Raw genomic sequence first — 16,393 nt, forward strand, 5'->3', positions numbered from 1 at the left:
ATGGTACAGAAGTACCTCGAATTCAGAGCCCATTTCTTTACACAGCTCACTGAAGATGCGATGCCGCAGAGCACTAGTTCGCACATAGTTCACGCATTCCACTACAATTTTTAATACTTCTGCCAGTTTTGGAGGCTTGTTGCCAACGCATGCCTGTGCAGAATACAATGCGTAACAATGATGCATCGGCTTTCACTAGCGCACCAAAACCAGACTTTCTTCCCAGCATGACTGGAGCTCCGTCCGAACAAACTGCAGAAACCATATCCCACGAAAGATTGTTGTCTTTGAAGAAGTCATCCACAAGTTTCTTCACATCGGCTGCCTTAGTTGTTGTTGTAAGAGGCTTACAAAATAAAAAATCTCCCTTTATCACGTCGTCTTTCACATAGCGCACGAATACAGCAAGCTGGCTTAGATTGGAAACGTCTGTGGTCTCGTCGAGTTGAAGGCTGAATTTTGCCGGGCTTGAAATCAGATCTGCAACTACTTGAGCCAAGATGTCTTTGCTCATGTCCACTATTCTGTCGCTGATGGTGTCATTTGAAAGAAGAATTTGGGATAACTTAACTTCAGCCTCTTTTCCCAGCATGATATTCACCATCTTCAACACAGCTGGTTTTATGAGTGTTTCACCAATGGTGTGTGGTTTGCCCTGCTTTGCGATCAGGTAAGCAACTTCGTACGATGCTGTGAGGATCGGTTTGTTGATGAGTACAAAGCCGGGAACAGGCAGAGTAGCCTTTTCATCGAATCTGGCTCTCTTCACCTTGAATTCAGCAAGCGTTGTGTTCTTGTGCTTTCCATCTCCATGCAGCTTAAGGAAGTGTTCTTAGTTTTGCCAGTGCTAGACTAGAATTGCTCAACTTGGCATTGCAAATCATGAAGTTAGTACACTGACTCCCATCACGTTCCGTTATACATGTGAATCCATATTGTACATATTCCTCCGACCACTTTCTTTTTATTGCTCGACATAGTAAGTATGAAGGGATTAAAATATTAAGGAAGAAATCACAAGATGTACCATCACGACAGTCACAAGTCGACTACTGAGCGCACCAAATCCACAGATAGGCCAAGCGATGTAGCGTGATCACCTGCAGCCAATGATGGCCAAGCGGGGCGTGTCATCACGAATCATATGAATCAGATGTGTGTCTTGACCTCCGCCGAACCCCTGAGACTGACTCACCGAACCCCTGGGGTTCGATCGAACCCAGGTTAAGAACCACTGACATAGAGGAAGCAAAGAAACGTTTCCTTTTGTTAATTAAAGCCTATCACGGAGTCTCCCATTGCGACACAGAAAGTCATTGACTCTGTTCATTGCTTTTGCTTCAATTGGCAATACAAACAAACAAACACACACACACACACACACACACACACACACACACACACACACACACACACACACACACACACACACACACACACACACACACAGACAGACAGAAACACACACAGACACACACACACACACACAAAAACACACACACAAACACACACACACACAAACACAGACACTTATTCACCAAATTCAGTCACACACAGCCCCCCCACCCCCCCCAAGGAGCCTCTAAGAGAATCTTATTAATCAGCTAGCACATTTAACAGAAGCCACATGCTAAGTGCTTCTCGCTACTTAATTTGTGTTATTGTAGTGTGGTTGTCTGGAGCCAAAGCCCCCACTTGTCTATTAGACAGCCTCCCTCCTCCTCTGTCTACTCTGTAAGCTGGGGGTGTATTCATTAGTGCACACGGTAGCAAAATGTGAGTTTCTTTTTTGACAAATAAAGGAAGGTGCCCCTCCCTGTTTGCTTCCTAGTGAATAAACCCCTGTTCATGGGGAAGCAAAAGTAGATTTATCTATATAACTGACTGTCTGCTTTAGCGGGGTTGGCATTTTGGAGTCTTTTCTATTGGTTCCCGTTGCACCAGACAAGCTCAGGCAAGCACATCTATTATATTGAATACTAGTAAATGAACCCAGGTCTGAAGGTTAGTTATCTGTCTATCGCTCAGAAGATATCTCCCTCCTGTTCTGTCTGTTCGGGCTGTTGAGACGTTTTTACACTCTGTTACCAATTAATTAATGATCAATGAATGTCATTGATTTTACCCCCTAGTTTGTGTTGGCATGACCCCGCCAGGTAGCTTGGTAGTGGGTGTAGTTTGGATCTGCAGTCCTGAAAGATGTTGGCTGTAAGATTCAATGGTGCAATATTTATCCTTGCCTAGTTCAAAGTGCTACCTTATTTAATCCTGTCATTAGCAGCAGCGATTCCTCAGATTGTGTGTGTGTGTGTGTGTGTGTGTGTGTGTGTGTGTGTGTGTGTGTGTGTGTGTGTGTGTGTGTGTGTGTGTGTGTGTGTGTGTGTGTGTGTGTGTGTGTGTGTGTGTGTGTATACGCAGTGTAATATCTCTCCCTGGGCCCAGCTCCGACCGTTGTCACCTTATTTAATCCTGTCATTAGCGCAAGCTAGCAGCATTCGTTCCCTCATATCGTTAGCAGTGCCTCTGAGCCAGCTCAGCACAGCTTGGCCGCTCTGTTGAATCCCAGAAGGTATACCGGCTTATCTGATGCCCTTAAACACACCGGCGAGATCACATCGCTGCTGAATAAATTGGTATGCAGCCAGGTGCAGGTGGTGTGGAATCGGAATATTATGATTTTTTTTTCATTTCTGCCTAACCTTTCAAATGTCAGTAGTTTCTCCTCCTCCACAATTCTGATGCTCTTTTGTCCAAACATGGGAAATCAATGGTCTGTGGTACGGTTGCACATTTTGGGGAATATTCAGAGGTGGAAACTTTCCATTGGGAATTAATGGGAAATATATACACATTAATATTAATACCATTTAAATGTAGATGTTTTTTGCATTGGATATATTTACCATATCATATGGAGACAGAAACATAAACATTTTACCTTATCATAAGTAGACATAATTGCAAATGATTAAATCCTTCCAATAGAAATAAGTCAATTAAAACATTTAAGTTCCAAATTGAACTTTAATTAAATGAGTTGACTCTTCACATGGGATGATTTCACTGAACAACAAAAGAAAGGGAATATTGAATGATCCTCAATGATCCATCGCATCTCCCAAAAACGTTTTCAACATACATCTGGAAAATAATAGTCTAGAAACTAAAGCTTTGGTTGTCTTCCTCTCAGGCTTCCACGTCTTCTCCCTGGACCTCCTCAATGTCCACCTCTTGACCATCAGACTGAGGCATCTTCAGTCACTTTCCAACCTTGTTGAGGATGGCTCATTGTCAGGCTCAAAAAGCCTCAAATTTGCCCAGATGCCAAAATGTTTTCAACCCTTGTATTGATTGGTCAGCCTGTTGTGTGCTTTGGTGTGTGTGTTCCCAAACAAAGACCAGTTGCGCTCTGAGGCGGCTGATGTTGGTGGGATTTAGAGGATGATGGAAGCAACAGGGGAAAGAGATCCTCAGATCCACAAAGTCTCTTCCACCAGGTGGCTGATGAGATCTGTTGGCACGACTGCAATATTGCATCTCCATCCCAAAGCCCTTGCTTGGAAGTGTACTTCTCTGCACCAGACAGGATGCTCTTGCCAGCAGAGTTGGAGTCCAACACTGCAGCGTGTATGTCTTCAGGCTGTTTGATGTATTTCAGAAGTGCAGTTTCCTCTGCTTGGAGAAACAGTGAAGTGGTCAGGGCAGTATGGATTTCTTGTCTTACATCTGCAAGCAGAGTCTGAACATCAGACCGGATGGCATTGTCTCCCTCAATCCGTGCAATGGCTACTGCTATAGGATTCATGAGTTTCAGGCTGCTTACCATTTGACACCCAAAATACATCATCCAGGAGGATCCTCTTGATGGGGCTGTCCATATCGGCAGACTGTGATATGGCCATTTCTTGGAGAGACTCCTTCCCCTCCAGGAGACTGTCAAACAAGATGACCCCAACGTGTGTTGCTGGCCAGCTTCAATGTGGTGAAATCTATTCCAATACACCTTGCCTTTGAGCATCAGAGGTGAACCAGTTGCATACACAGCTCGAGCAAGACATTCATCAGCATTTCTCTGACTTCGTTCCTCCATTGGGTCCAAAAAACTTCAGATTTCAGGAGGACCATGAGCTGTTGCTCTCGATAAGGTGTCTGATTCATCATTTTCACCTCAAATAGAAGTAGAGGGACTTTTGTCAGAGGTTGCTTGTTGTGGGAGCTGGGGGAACTTAAATGCACTTGGCCAGATGATTCTGCATCTTTGTTGCATTCTTCACATATGATTTAGCACAGTATTTTCAAATGTACACAGCTTTTCCTTCTACATTAGCTGCAGTGAAATGTCTCCACATATCAGAAAATGCACATGGAATTTTCCTGTAAAGATTAGAATAAAATGAGTTTCAAAAAACAAATACAATTCCCTGTACAGAGAAATAGTTAAGCAGTTAGATTAAACAACTCCTTTGTAAGATAAATGTTTTACAATGAAACATGTATGGAAACAGGTGAATTAACACTCCTCAATTAGCAGGGTCAAGCTGTCACGACTTCCGCCGAAGTCGGTTCCTCAACTTGTTCGGGCGGCGTTTGGCGGTCGACGTCACCGGTCTTCTAGCCATCGCCGAACCTTTCATTTTCCATTTGTTTTGTCTTGTTTTCCCGCACACCTGGTTTACATTCCCTCATTACTTTATGTGCATATAACCCTCTGTTCCCCCCATGTCTGTGTGTGGAATTGTTTGTTGTAAAGTATATGTGAACTTAAGACTGGTTTGCGACGGGTTATTTCAACCCGTATTTTGTTGTTCTGGGTGCAGTTTGTTTTTCCACATTAAACTGCTCCGGGAGTTACCCATTTCTGCTCTCCTGCGCCTGACTTCCCTGCAGACAATTACTCACCTCTTACACAAGCAAGCTAAACCCCACATGGTAGAGTAGCGAAAACTAACTAGCAGAAATTGTTAGCATGTTAGAAATTATTTAAAGACACTTTGCTGTAGGCTGCTATTTTACTAGTTAACAAAAAATTATGTATGTCATATAAATTATATTCACCCCACCCAGTATTGTAATCAAAACTTACCAGAAAGCATATAGTCATTAGCTCAGACAGTGTAGTGGTGTGGGCTCAATAGCATCTCTTTAGTGAAAGAGCTTGAGAATCAGCTGTACATGTGATGGAAGAGTGCACTGTGCTTGCAGAGGGTTGAAATTCCATTGAATTGAGGATAGTTGAACCAAAATATGCCACAAGAGTAGGAATTGCCTTGTGTAACCCACACAAAAAAAAATCACTGTTATAAGCTAACTATTTGGACGAATTTAAGCAAATTCCCCAAATTCCAGGACTTAACTTCCCACGGAAAAATTCTGGAAATTTACTGGAAGGTTTCCGACCGTTTGCAACCCTAGTATGTGGTCTGTGGTCTGTGGTCTGTGATTTTGCAAGTGGGTCTGCTGTGGCATGGGTGGGAGGATGTGCTTTGCAGTATTGCACTCAAATCATCACAAATAATAACCAAGGAGACAAAGGCCTCTGGTCAAGCAGTAGAGCACTATATATGGAAAAGGGTGCCATTTGGGACATAGACAGAGATAATATATATATATATATACACAGTACCAGTCAAATGTTTTAGGACACCTACTCACAAATTCGTGGTTTTTTATTTATTTTTACCATTTTCTACATTATAGAATAATAACTATGAAATAACGCATATGGAATCATGTAGTAACCAAAAAAAGTGTTAACACAAATCAACATATATTTTATATTTTTGATTCTACAAAGTAGCCACCATTTGCCTTGATGACAGCTTTGCACACTCTTCGCATTCTTGGTTACTACATGATTCCATATGTGCTATTTCATAGCTCGTCAAAATAAAAATAAACACTTGAGTGAGTAGGTGTGTCCAAACTTTTGACTGGTACTGTTTATATATATATATATATATATATATATATATATATATATATATATATATATATATATATATACTTACTTATTTTAATTCCATGTTCAAAAGAATACAGAAAGTCCCAATGCAATTGGTGATTAACCCAAAATAGAATTACTACTCTGTTGAAATGTTCCTTACACCTTCTTCTTTTTCCTCCTCTTCCTCCTCCTTCATCCTCTTCTAGTATACCAGCTGAGGATCTGCCAAGCGCCCCCGGATGTGGCCAACGCTGATATCCTCATGGAGGACAGGGAGTTTGAAATAGGTAACGCCTCCACGTGTAGTTCAATCCAAATATTATACATTTTTCTAATTAATAATTTTGGGAGAGATAGGACCTCCTCACCACTCTGTATACTTACATATTGTAGGACTAGGAGTTTTCCTGTGTCCGTATTCATAAAGTGTCTCAGAGTGCTGATCGAGGATCAGTTATGCTTTTTTTTTCATGATAAATAAAGAGTATATTGACTGCGGTGGACCTGATCCTAGATCAGATCTCATAAGCTTTGTGAGTATAGGTCTTGGCCTTACTGATACTTCATCCACTGAGGTTATGAAACTGAAACCCTCTCACCAGTTCCATGCCCCTGTATTTCACAACATCCTCCATGTACGTCTCTCCTCTGCTCAGGTAAATGTTCTGATACTTGTAGAATGTCCTCACTGAGTATTGATCATGGCTTAGAGAGAGGACAAGTCTCCTCCTGTGTGTGTGTTATGTTTGTCACATGCTTTGTACACAACAGTGAAACAGTGAAATGTTTACTTGCGCATCCTTTTTAAGATGGTGCCAGAGAAGAAGGCAGACGTTTTGTCCCCAGCCGATTGTGTTTTTTCGTCCTTTATTTGCGTTGTTTGTAACCTATTTTTTAAACTTATTTTGTACATAATGTTGCCGCTACTGTCTCCTATGACCGAAAATAACTAATCGACATCAGGACTGCAATTACTCACCACGGACTAGCAGAATCCTTTTTTTCCTTTCATGACTCTGACGAGCCCAATGTGAAAGATATACTGCTTCCTCGGGGACAGGCCCCGATCCCCGGGAACTGGCCCCGATCCCCGTGAACTGGCCCCGATCCCCGGGAACTGGCCCCGATCCCCTTGATCTGTGTGAAGAGGAGGCGTAGAAAGAGGGGCCAAAGGGCGGGCTGCCTTCTGACAATTCGTAGGCGATCGAATTAACCCCCACTTCCCTCCATTCTGCTAGCAAATGTGCAATCATTGGAGAATAAAATTGACAAGTTACGCGGAAGATTAACCTACCAATGGGACATTAAAAACTGTAAGCATTGCAAGGACTTCTACAGCATACTAACCTCAACATCAAAACCTTCATTCCAATTCACAATTCCATTCATAATTCCAATTGACTATTACTACCAAGGATTATCATGAAAAAAACTTCTAACAAGCCAAAACTTGCAGAAGAAACACAGCGGAACCTGGAAATACCATCCAACACAAAATTGAGTGACTAATGTTCAGTCTGGAACTACGTTCTGAAGCCAAAGAGTAAAGTAAAGTAGGTAATTGTGTTATATAAAGTTTAGTAAATAAGGCTACTAAGCTACCAAGCTGCTAGTAAAGAATCTGACTGAAAATAGCACTGAAGTGTGAGGTGGGGAAACTCTTGAATATAACAATGGCAATGGGAGTTTCATAGCCCCTACCTCCCACCCAAATGCAGAGGCCTTTGAAGCGCCCTCAATCTGTGCAGAGAAGATATCTTCCTCAGAATTCCCACAATACAGCAACGACAGGACAACTTTGTTTGGATGTCGTAAAGGACCATTCACCAACACGGAAAAGATATAGCTAGCTAACGACCTCCTTTTCCACGTGGGAAATGATTGACATAGACTTGCTAGCCATGTTAGCTAGCTAGCTGGGATTTTCCACAAGGAATCTGCCTCCAGAAAAAAGCTTCTCCCAAGTGGGTGTGACATCTACTCCCGTTGCCTGCTGTTCTGCTGCTTGGATTCCACCTAGCGATCTGTTCACCACCAGCCCTGGCCTGTCTCCCCCTGTCTGGTACAGGTACCCCCGCCACACTCCCCCCTCTCTCCCGAGCTTTCACTTGCCTCCAGCAAACCTTCGCTGTGGAGGCGAGTGACTCTGAACTTACAATGGCTAGCCCCAAGTTGTTATATGTTTTGCTTGTGCTTTATGCTATTTGCATCATGACTCCTGCGTGCTTTGTTGACTATGAACTTGCTTGTTTACCCAACCGTGGAACAGTCTATGTTTGATCCCACACTCGGGACTCGGACTCTCTATTGGTTTCACAGACTTTTGGCCTCCATTCCTATTCTAACCACCTCTTGCTGGCTTTGTATTCATGTTACCTGATGCACTTGCTGTACAGTATGATATTGTTGTCATCTAATGCACATTCAAATGTTATAAATCAACACTGCAGAGCTCTCCCTGTCCTCTGCCGTGCCTTGGCTGGTTATGTCTGGAAATGTGCATGCACACCCTGGCCCATCTACTGTTGCTAGCCCCAATTGTGATTTGTGCTCTGATATCTGCTTCACTGATTTCTGCTCTCGTAAAAGCCTGTTTTTTCTGCACATTAACACTAGAATCGTATTGCCTAAAATGGATCAATTGAAAATGTGTGTTCACAGCTCCAATCCAGATGTGGTGGTCATTACTGAGATGTGGTTAAGAAAGAGCGTTTTGAACACTGATGTTAACCTTTCTGGTTCTAATCTTTTTCGTTAAGACAGATCTTCCAAAGGTGGTGGAGTGGCAATCTTTACCAAGGATCACCTTCTGTGCTCGGTTGTCTCCACCAAGTCTTTCCCCAAACAATTTGATTTGCTGGTTTTACACATTAAACGTTCAAATAACTCTTTGTTGACTGTTGCTGGGTGTTATCAGACACCATCAGCACCGCCCTGTACCCTAAATGCCCTAAACTCTCTCCTGGCCCCTTATACTAAGTCTGAATTTGTCCTGCTAGGTAATCTAAACTAGGACATGCTTAAACCACCTGACCAAGTCCTAAAGCAATGGGACTCCCTAAATCTTTCTCAGATTATTACCAATCCCACAAGGTATGACTCCAAACACCCAGAAAAGGCTACTCTGTTTGATGTTATCCTTACAAATAACCCTGATAGGTATCAGTCTGGTGTTTTCTGTAATGACCTTAGTGATCACTGTTTTACAGCATGTGTTCGTAATGGCTGCTCAGTGAAACAACCTGTCCTGACTTGTCATAGATTCTTGCTAAACCACTTTAATGAGCAAGCCTTCCTTCATGACCTCTGTAAATTGGTATAGAATCAGATTGACCTATACCTATACCTCTGTCGAAGACTCTTGGGCCTTCTTTTTTTTTTTTTTCATAGGTATCGTTAACAAATACGCACCGATAAAGAAAATGAGAATTCAAAACAGGTTCAACCCCTGGTTCGATCGTTACTCCACCTTAAAAATTATATTTGGCAAATCACTCGGCACACGCCTACTCAGACTAACTGGCTCTCATTCAGGCAAATGAGAAATAATTGAACTCAGGCTTTCCGGAAGGCCAAAGTTAGTTACTTTAAGGAGCAGTTCTCTCTGTGTGAGTCTAACCCCAATCATTTCTGGAAAACGGTTAAAGACCTGGAGAATAAACCCTCCTCCTCACAGCTGCCCATGTCCCTTAATGTTGATGATGTGGTTGTTACTGACAAGGAGCACATGGCTGAGCTCTTTAATCACCACTTCATTCAGTCAGAATTCCTATTTGACTCTGTCATGCCTCCTTGCCCGTCCAACATTTCCTCATCTCCCACCTCTTCTAATGCGACTAGCCCCCGATGCTCCTCCCTCTTTTTTCCCTGCCCTGCTGCAAAGTTTCTCCCTGCAGGTGGTCACTGAGTCTGAGGTGCTAAAGGAGCTCCTTAAACTTGACCCCCCAAAAAACATCTCATTTAGATGGTTTAGACCCTTTCTTTTTTAAGGTTGCTGCTCCTATCATCGCCAAGTTCTTCTCTGACCTTTTTAACCTGTCTCTCCTCTCTGGGGAGGTTCCCATTGCTTGGAAGGCAGCCACAGTGTGCGTCCTTTATTTAAACGGGCAGATCAAGGTGATCCTAACTGTTATAGGCCAATTTCTATTTTGCCCTGTTTAACAAAAGTCTCTCAGAGTGCAGTGTATAAAGTTCTGAACATCTCCAAAACAAAGGTCATGTGGTTTGGTAAGAAGAATTCCCCTCTCCCCACCGGTGTGATTACTACTGAGGTAGTCACCTCATACAAGTACTTCTGAGAATGGCTAGACGGTACACTGTCCTTCTCTCAGCACATATCAAAGCTGCAGGCTAAGGTTAAATCTAGACTTGGTTTCCTCTATCGTAATCGCTCCTCTTTCACCAGAGCTGACAAACTAACCCTGATTCAGATGGCCATCCTACTCAGGCTAGATTACAGAGACGTAATTTATAGAACGGCAGTTAAGGGTGGTTTGAAGCGGCTAGATGTTCTTTACCCTTCGGCCATCAGATTTGCCACCAATGCTCCTTATAGGACACATCACTGCACGCTATACTCCTCTGTAAACTGGTCATCATTTTTTTTTATAAAACCCTCTTAGGCCTCGCCTATCTGAGATACCTACTGCTGCCCTCATCCTCCACATACAACACCATTCTGCCAGTCACGTTCTGTTAAAGGTCCCCAAAGCACACACATCCCTGGGTCGCTCCTCTTTTCAGTTCGCTGCAGCTAGCGACTGGAACAGGCTGCAAAAACCACTCAAACTGGACCGTTTTATCTCCATCTCTTCACTCACATGCTGTGTTGTCATGTGTTGCTACCATGCTGTGTTGTCATGTGTTGCTACCATGCTGTGTTGTCATGTGTTGCTACCATGCTGTGTTGTCATGTGTTGCTGCCATGCTGTGTTGTCATGTGTTGCTACCATGCTGTGTTGTCATGTGTTGCTACCATGCTGTGTTGTCATGTGTTGCTACCATGCTGTGTTGTCATGTGTTGCTACCATGCTGTGTTGTCATGTGTTGCTGCCATGCTGTGTTGCTGTGTTGTCATGTGTTGCTACCATGCTGTGTTGTCATGTGTTGCTACCATGCTGTGTTGTCATGTGTTGCTACCATGCTGTGTTGTCATGTGTTGCTGCCATGCTATGTTGTTGTCTTATGTCTCTTTTTATGTTGTGTTGTGGTGTCTCTCTTGTCGTGATGTGTGTTTTGTTCAATATTAGATTTTTATATTTAATCCCTGCCCCCGAACCCCGCAGGAGCCCTTTTGCCTTCTGGTAGGCCGTCATTGTAAATAAGAAATTGTTCTTAACTGACTTGCTGAGTTAAATAAGTTAAATAAAATAAAAAATAAAGATACATTTGAGGTTATATACTGTACTGTACATACTGTACATACTGTACATACTGTACATACTGTATATACTGTACATACTGTACATACTGTATATACTGTACATACTGTACATACTGTATATACTGTACATACTGTACATACTGTATATACTGTATATACTGTACATACTGTACATACTGTATATACTGTACATACTGTACATACTGTACATACTGTACATACTGTATATACTGTACATACTGTACATACTGTACATACTGTACATACTGTACATACTGTACATACTGTATATACTGTACATACTGTACATACTGTACATACTGTATATACTGTACATACTGTACATACTGTACATACTGTACATACCCACCGCCTCGACTCAGTCTTATGTAGCAACATTTAAAATGGTATTTTTCATACATTGGATAAAAGTGGAGACTCAGAGCTAGAAGATGGTATATCATACACTGCAGTTGAGGAACAATGGGAAAGTAATTCTGCTTTGAAAGTTGATAAACTTGTCGCCCCATTTTTGAGAAAATGGACCTTGAATGTTTTGGTACAACTACTGGAGAGCTTTTCCTGGTCTACCCCTATTCAGCATCGTTCACACCCTCTTGAGCCTTAGCTCCACTCATCTCTTTAGGATTCACATGTGAGGCTATGTGCTAAACAAAGATTTCAAGACTAAAACTGGTTAAAGTAGTAGCCTACAATATGGAAAAAATCCAGGTAAAAATACACTTAATCCAGTCTTTGGTCTATATCCTAATCTGACTTTGAAAGTGACCAGATAAAAAATATTAAGTAAATATTTCATAATTATTAGATGATGCTTACCCAGACACTTGTCTACATTGATGGGTCATGTGAAAGAAATTGTAACGGCGTTCTTCGTTTGTCGAAAGAGAGTCGGACCGAAATGCAGCGTGGTGGTTACTCATGTCTTTAATGAAGAAAAGTGACGATACATGAAATAACTATAACAAATACAAAACAACAAACGGAATGTGAAACCTAATTACAGCCTATCTGGTGAAACTACACAGAGACAGGAACAATCACCCACGAAAACACAAAATACAATGACCAAGGCGTGACAGAACCCCCCCCCCAAGGTGCGGACTCCCGGACGCACCTCAAAACCATAGGGAGGGTCCGGGTGGGCGTCTGTCCATGGTGGCGGCTCCGGCTCGGGACGTGGACCCCACTCCATAAATGTCATAGTTCCTCCCCTTCGCGTCCTGGGATAATCCACCCTCGCCGCCGACCATGGCCTAATAGTCCTCACCCAGAACCCCACAGAACTGAGGAGCAGCTCGTGACTGAGGGGCATCTCGGGACTGAGGGACAGCTCGGGACTGAGGGGCAGCTCGGGACTGAGGGGCAGCTCGGGACTGAGGGGCAACTCGGGACTGAGGGGCAACTCGGGACTGAGGGGCAGCTCGGGACTGAGGGGCAGCTCGGGACTGAGGGGCAGCTCGGGACTGAGGGGCAGCCCGGAACTGAGGGGCAGCCCGGAACTGAGGGGCAGCCCGGAACAGAGGGGAAGCCCAGTACTGAGAGGAAGCCCAGTACTGAGAGGAAGCCCAGTACTGAGATGAAGCTCAGGTAGGTAGTAGGCTCCGGTAGATCCTGGCTGGCTGGCGGATCTGGAAGATTCAGGTTGACTAGCAGATCTGGAAGATTCTGGTTGACTGGCAGATCTAGAAGATCATGGCTGACTGGCGGATCTAGCTGCTCTATGCAGACTGACAGCTCTGACTGCTCCATGCAGGCTGACAGCTCCTTGCAGACTGGCAGCTCTGGCTGCTTCATGCAGACTGACAGCTCTGACTGCTCCATGCAGGCTGACAGCACCCTGCAGACTGGCAGCTCCTTGCAGACTGACAGCTCCTTGCAGACTGACAGCTCCCTGCAGACTGGCAGCTCCTTGCAGACTGACAGCTCTGCCTGCTCCATGCAGGCTGACAGCTCCTTGCAGACTGACAGCTCCTTGCAGACTGGAAGCTCCTTGCAGACTGGCAGCTCCTTGCAGACTGACAGCTCCTTGCAGACTGACAGCTCCCTGCAGACTGGCAGCTCCTTGCAGACTGACAGCTCTGACTGCTCCATGCAGGCTGACAGCTCCTTGCAGACTGACAGCTCCTTGCAGACTGGCAGCTCCTTGCAGACTGGCAGCTCCTTGCAGACTGACATCTCTGGCTGCTTCATGCAGACTGACAGCTCTGACTGCTCCATGCAGGCTGACAGCTCCTTGCAGACTGACAGCTCCTTGCAGACTGGCAGCTCCTTGCAGACTGGCAGCTCCTTGCAGACTGACAGCTCTAACTGCTCCATGCAGGCTGACAGCACCCTGCAGACTGGCAGCTCAGGCTGCTTCAAACAGGCAGGAGGCTCCGGCAGCGCTGTAGAGAAGAAAGGCTCTGATAGCGCTGAACAGGCGGGAGACTCCGACAGCGCAGGAGAGGAGGAAAACGCTGGCTGCGCTGAACAGACAGGAGACTCCGGTAGCGCAGGAGAGGAGAAAGGCTCCGACAGCGCTGGAGAGGCGGGAGACTCCGACAGCGCAGGAGAGGCGAGGCGCACTGTAGGCCTGATGCGTGGTGCGGGCACTGGTGATACTGGAGCGAGGACACGCACAGGAAGCCTGGTGCGGGAGCTGCTACCGGAGGACTGGTGTGTGGAGGTGGCTCTGGATAGACCGGACCGTGCAGGCGCACTGTAGGCCTGATGCGTGGTGTGGGCACTGGTGATACTGGAGCGAGGACACGCACAGGAAGCCTGGTGCGGGGAGCTGCTACCGGAGGACTGGTGTGTGGAGGTGGCACAGGATGTGCAAGGCTAGGGATGTGCACAGGAGGCCTGGTGCGTGAGGCTGGCACCAACTTCACCAGCCGACTAACACGCACCTCAGGACGAGTATGGAGCGCTAACTCAGGTGCCATCAAATCCCCGACACGATCCGTCGGACGAATATGATATCTATAGCACCAAGCTAGCAACTCCCTCATTACTCTCCACTCCACTTTCCCCATTAACTCCATTCGCCTATAGCCTTCTTCGCACTGCTCTAGCGAATCCCATGCGGGCTCCTGCACTCTCTCTGGGTCGGCCGCCCACCTGTCGATTTCTTCCCACGTCGTATACTACATGCCATTGCTGTCCATAACGTCCTCCTTTCGCTTTTCCTGCCTGTTACCACGCCGCTCGGTCCGTATGTGGTGGGTGATTCTGTAACGGCGTTCTTCGTTTGTCGAAAGAGAGTCGGACCGAAATGCAGCGTGGTGGTTACTCATGTCTTTAATGAAGAAAAGTGATGATACATGAAATAACTATAATAAATACAAAACAACAAAACCTAATTACAGCCTATCTGGTGAACACTACACAGAGACAGGAACAATCACCCACGAAAACACAAAATACAATGACCAAGGCGTGACAGAAATGCTATAGCCAGCCACATCTAGCTAGGTGGATGATTCACTATTGTCTAGACATGTACGCAGGTTCATGAAATACCATAGATGGCCGTGATCACCCCCCAGACACAACTTGATTGTCATATAATCATTCTCTTGCAAAGTGGAGTCTTTTGTTTAGACCTCTAGCTAGCTAAACACTGAACCATAATCTCAACCAACAGCTACAGTACAAACCACTATCCAAGAAATGCTGGAGTATGAATCTGCAGGGACCTAAAACTAAGCAACTTGGTAACATTTTTGATAGCTATAACTAGCAATGCAAATGGCTTTCTGAGATACGAATAATATTACTACATAGATCATACACGCAACCTTAGCTAACGAGCCAGCAAATTAACTTTCGCTAACTAGCAAACAATACAGTTTAACTTGCAATGAAAACAATTTTCTTTCAAAATTAGACACGTATAATATCTGAAAATGTAGCTAGCCTCTTACCAGTAAACATGGATGAAAGCTTCACGGGAGCGTGTCTTTACCATTTGGTTTGCAGCTAGCTAAAGCTTGCTTGGCCGGTTGTTGTGTTAAGTCACTAACCTTGTACAGAATGTAGTCCATCACTTCTTCCCACTGATCTTTGTCCATAGTGGCTGCTAAATTCTGGGCAGCAATGTTGATGAGAGCAGTAGCAACACTTTTGCAGATCTTCGCGGTTAATGTTACAGTATCTTTAAAAAAAACTGTGGTAGCAAGGATTATCTACACATACTGAGCAGCTCATGTTATAGACAGAAACGTGTTTCATGTCAGACCAACCCGAACACATCTCTCGACATGTCCAGCCTGTCCATTATCTCAGCCAATCATGGCTAGCTGTAAAGTTCCTATCTTTTTCCATGGCTTAACCAACTATGCTCGTAATTTAACAATTATATTCATATTTACAGATGGCATACAAGTTTGTTATTAAGGCACATTAAAATTCACATGTTCTAGAGGGCATTTTGATCAAATAATATATATTTTTCTAAATGAAATGCTTCTCCTGTGAAATAATGACATATGACATACGCCTAGCTTCCTGAAATTAGTCACATATAGCTAAAGCAACAGCGCATGTGGTGTGTTTGTGTTGGAGTGTCAGTGTAAGTATGTGTGTGTGTGTGGGTAGAGCCCAGTGTATGCATAGAATCGGTGCTATTTAATGGTCTTGTTTAGAAGTCTGATGGCTTGGGGGTAGAAGCTGTTCAGGGTCCTGTTGGTTTCAGACTTGGTGCATTGGTACCACTTGCCGCGCGGTAGCAGAGAGAACAGTCTTTGACTGGAATCTTTGAAAATCTTTATAGCCCTCCTCTGACCCCACCTGGTATAGAGGTTCTGGATGGCAGGGAGTTCGGCCCCAGTGATGTCCTGGGCCGTATGCATTACCCTCTGTATCACTTTGTGGTCGGATACCAAGCAGTTGCCATACCGAGTGGTGATGCAGTCAGTCAAAATGCTCTCGATGGTGCAGCTGTAGAACCTCTGGGGATCTGAGGGCACATGCCAAATCCAACCTTGTTCGAAATGTCACATTTCCAAGTGTTTGGTTAAGATTAAGTTTATGCGTTAACTCCGAATGGTTAAGGTAAGGCT

General features: G+C 44.5%; 1 protein-coding gene across 1 annotated transcript in view; it reads left to right on the forward strand.

Annotated features, from left to right (window-relative positions):
- Positions 1-16,393, forward strand: part of LOC116354513 (CUB and sushi domain-containing protein 3-like) — a 492,885-nt gene that overhangs the window by 345,461 nt on the left and 131,031 nt on the right. The window contains 1 exon segment of the mRNA XM_031795095.1: positions 6,151-6,231. Within this exon segment, the coding sequence (XP_031650955.1) occupies positions 6,151-6,231 (81 nt within the window).

The sequence above is a fragment of the Oncorhynchus kisutch genome, linkage group LG17 (genome assembly GCF_002021735.2).
Source record: "Oncorhynchus kisutch isolate 150728-3 linkage group LG17, Okis_V2, whole genome shotgun sequence".
In the NCBI taxonomy this organism is placed as follows: Eukaryota; Metazoa; Chordata; class Actinopteri; order Salmoniformes; family Salmonidae; genus Oncorhynchus; species Oncorhynchus kisutch.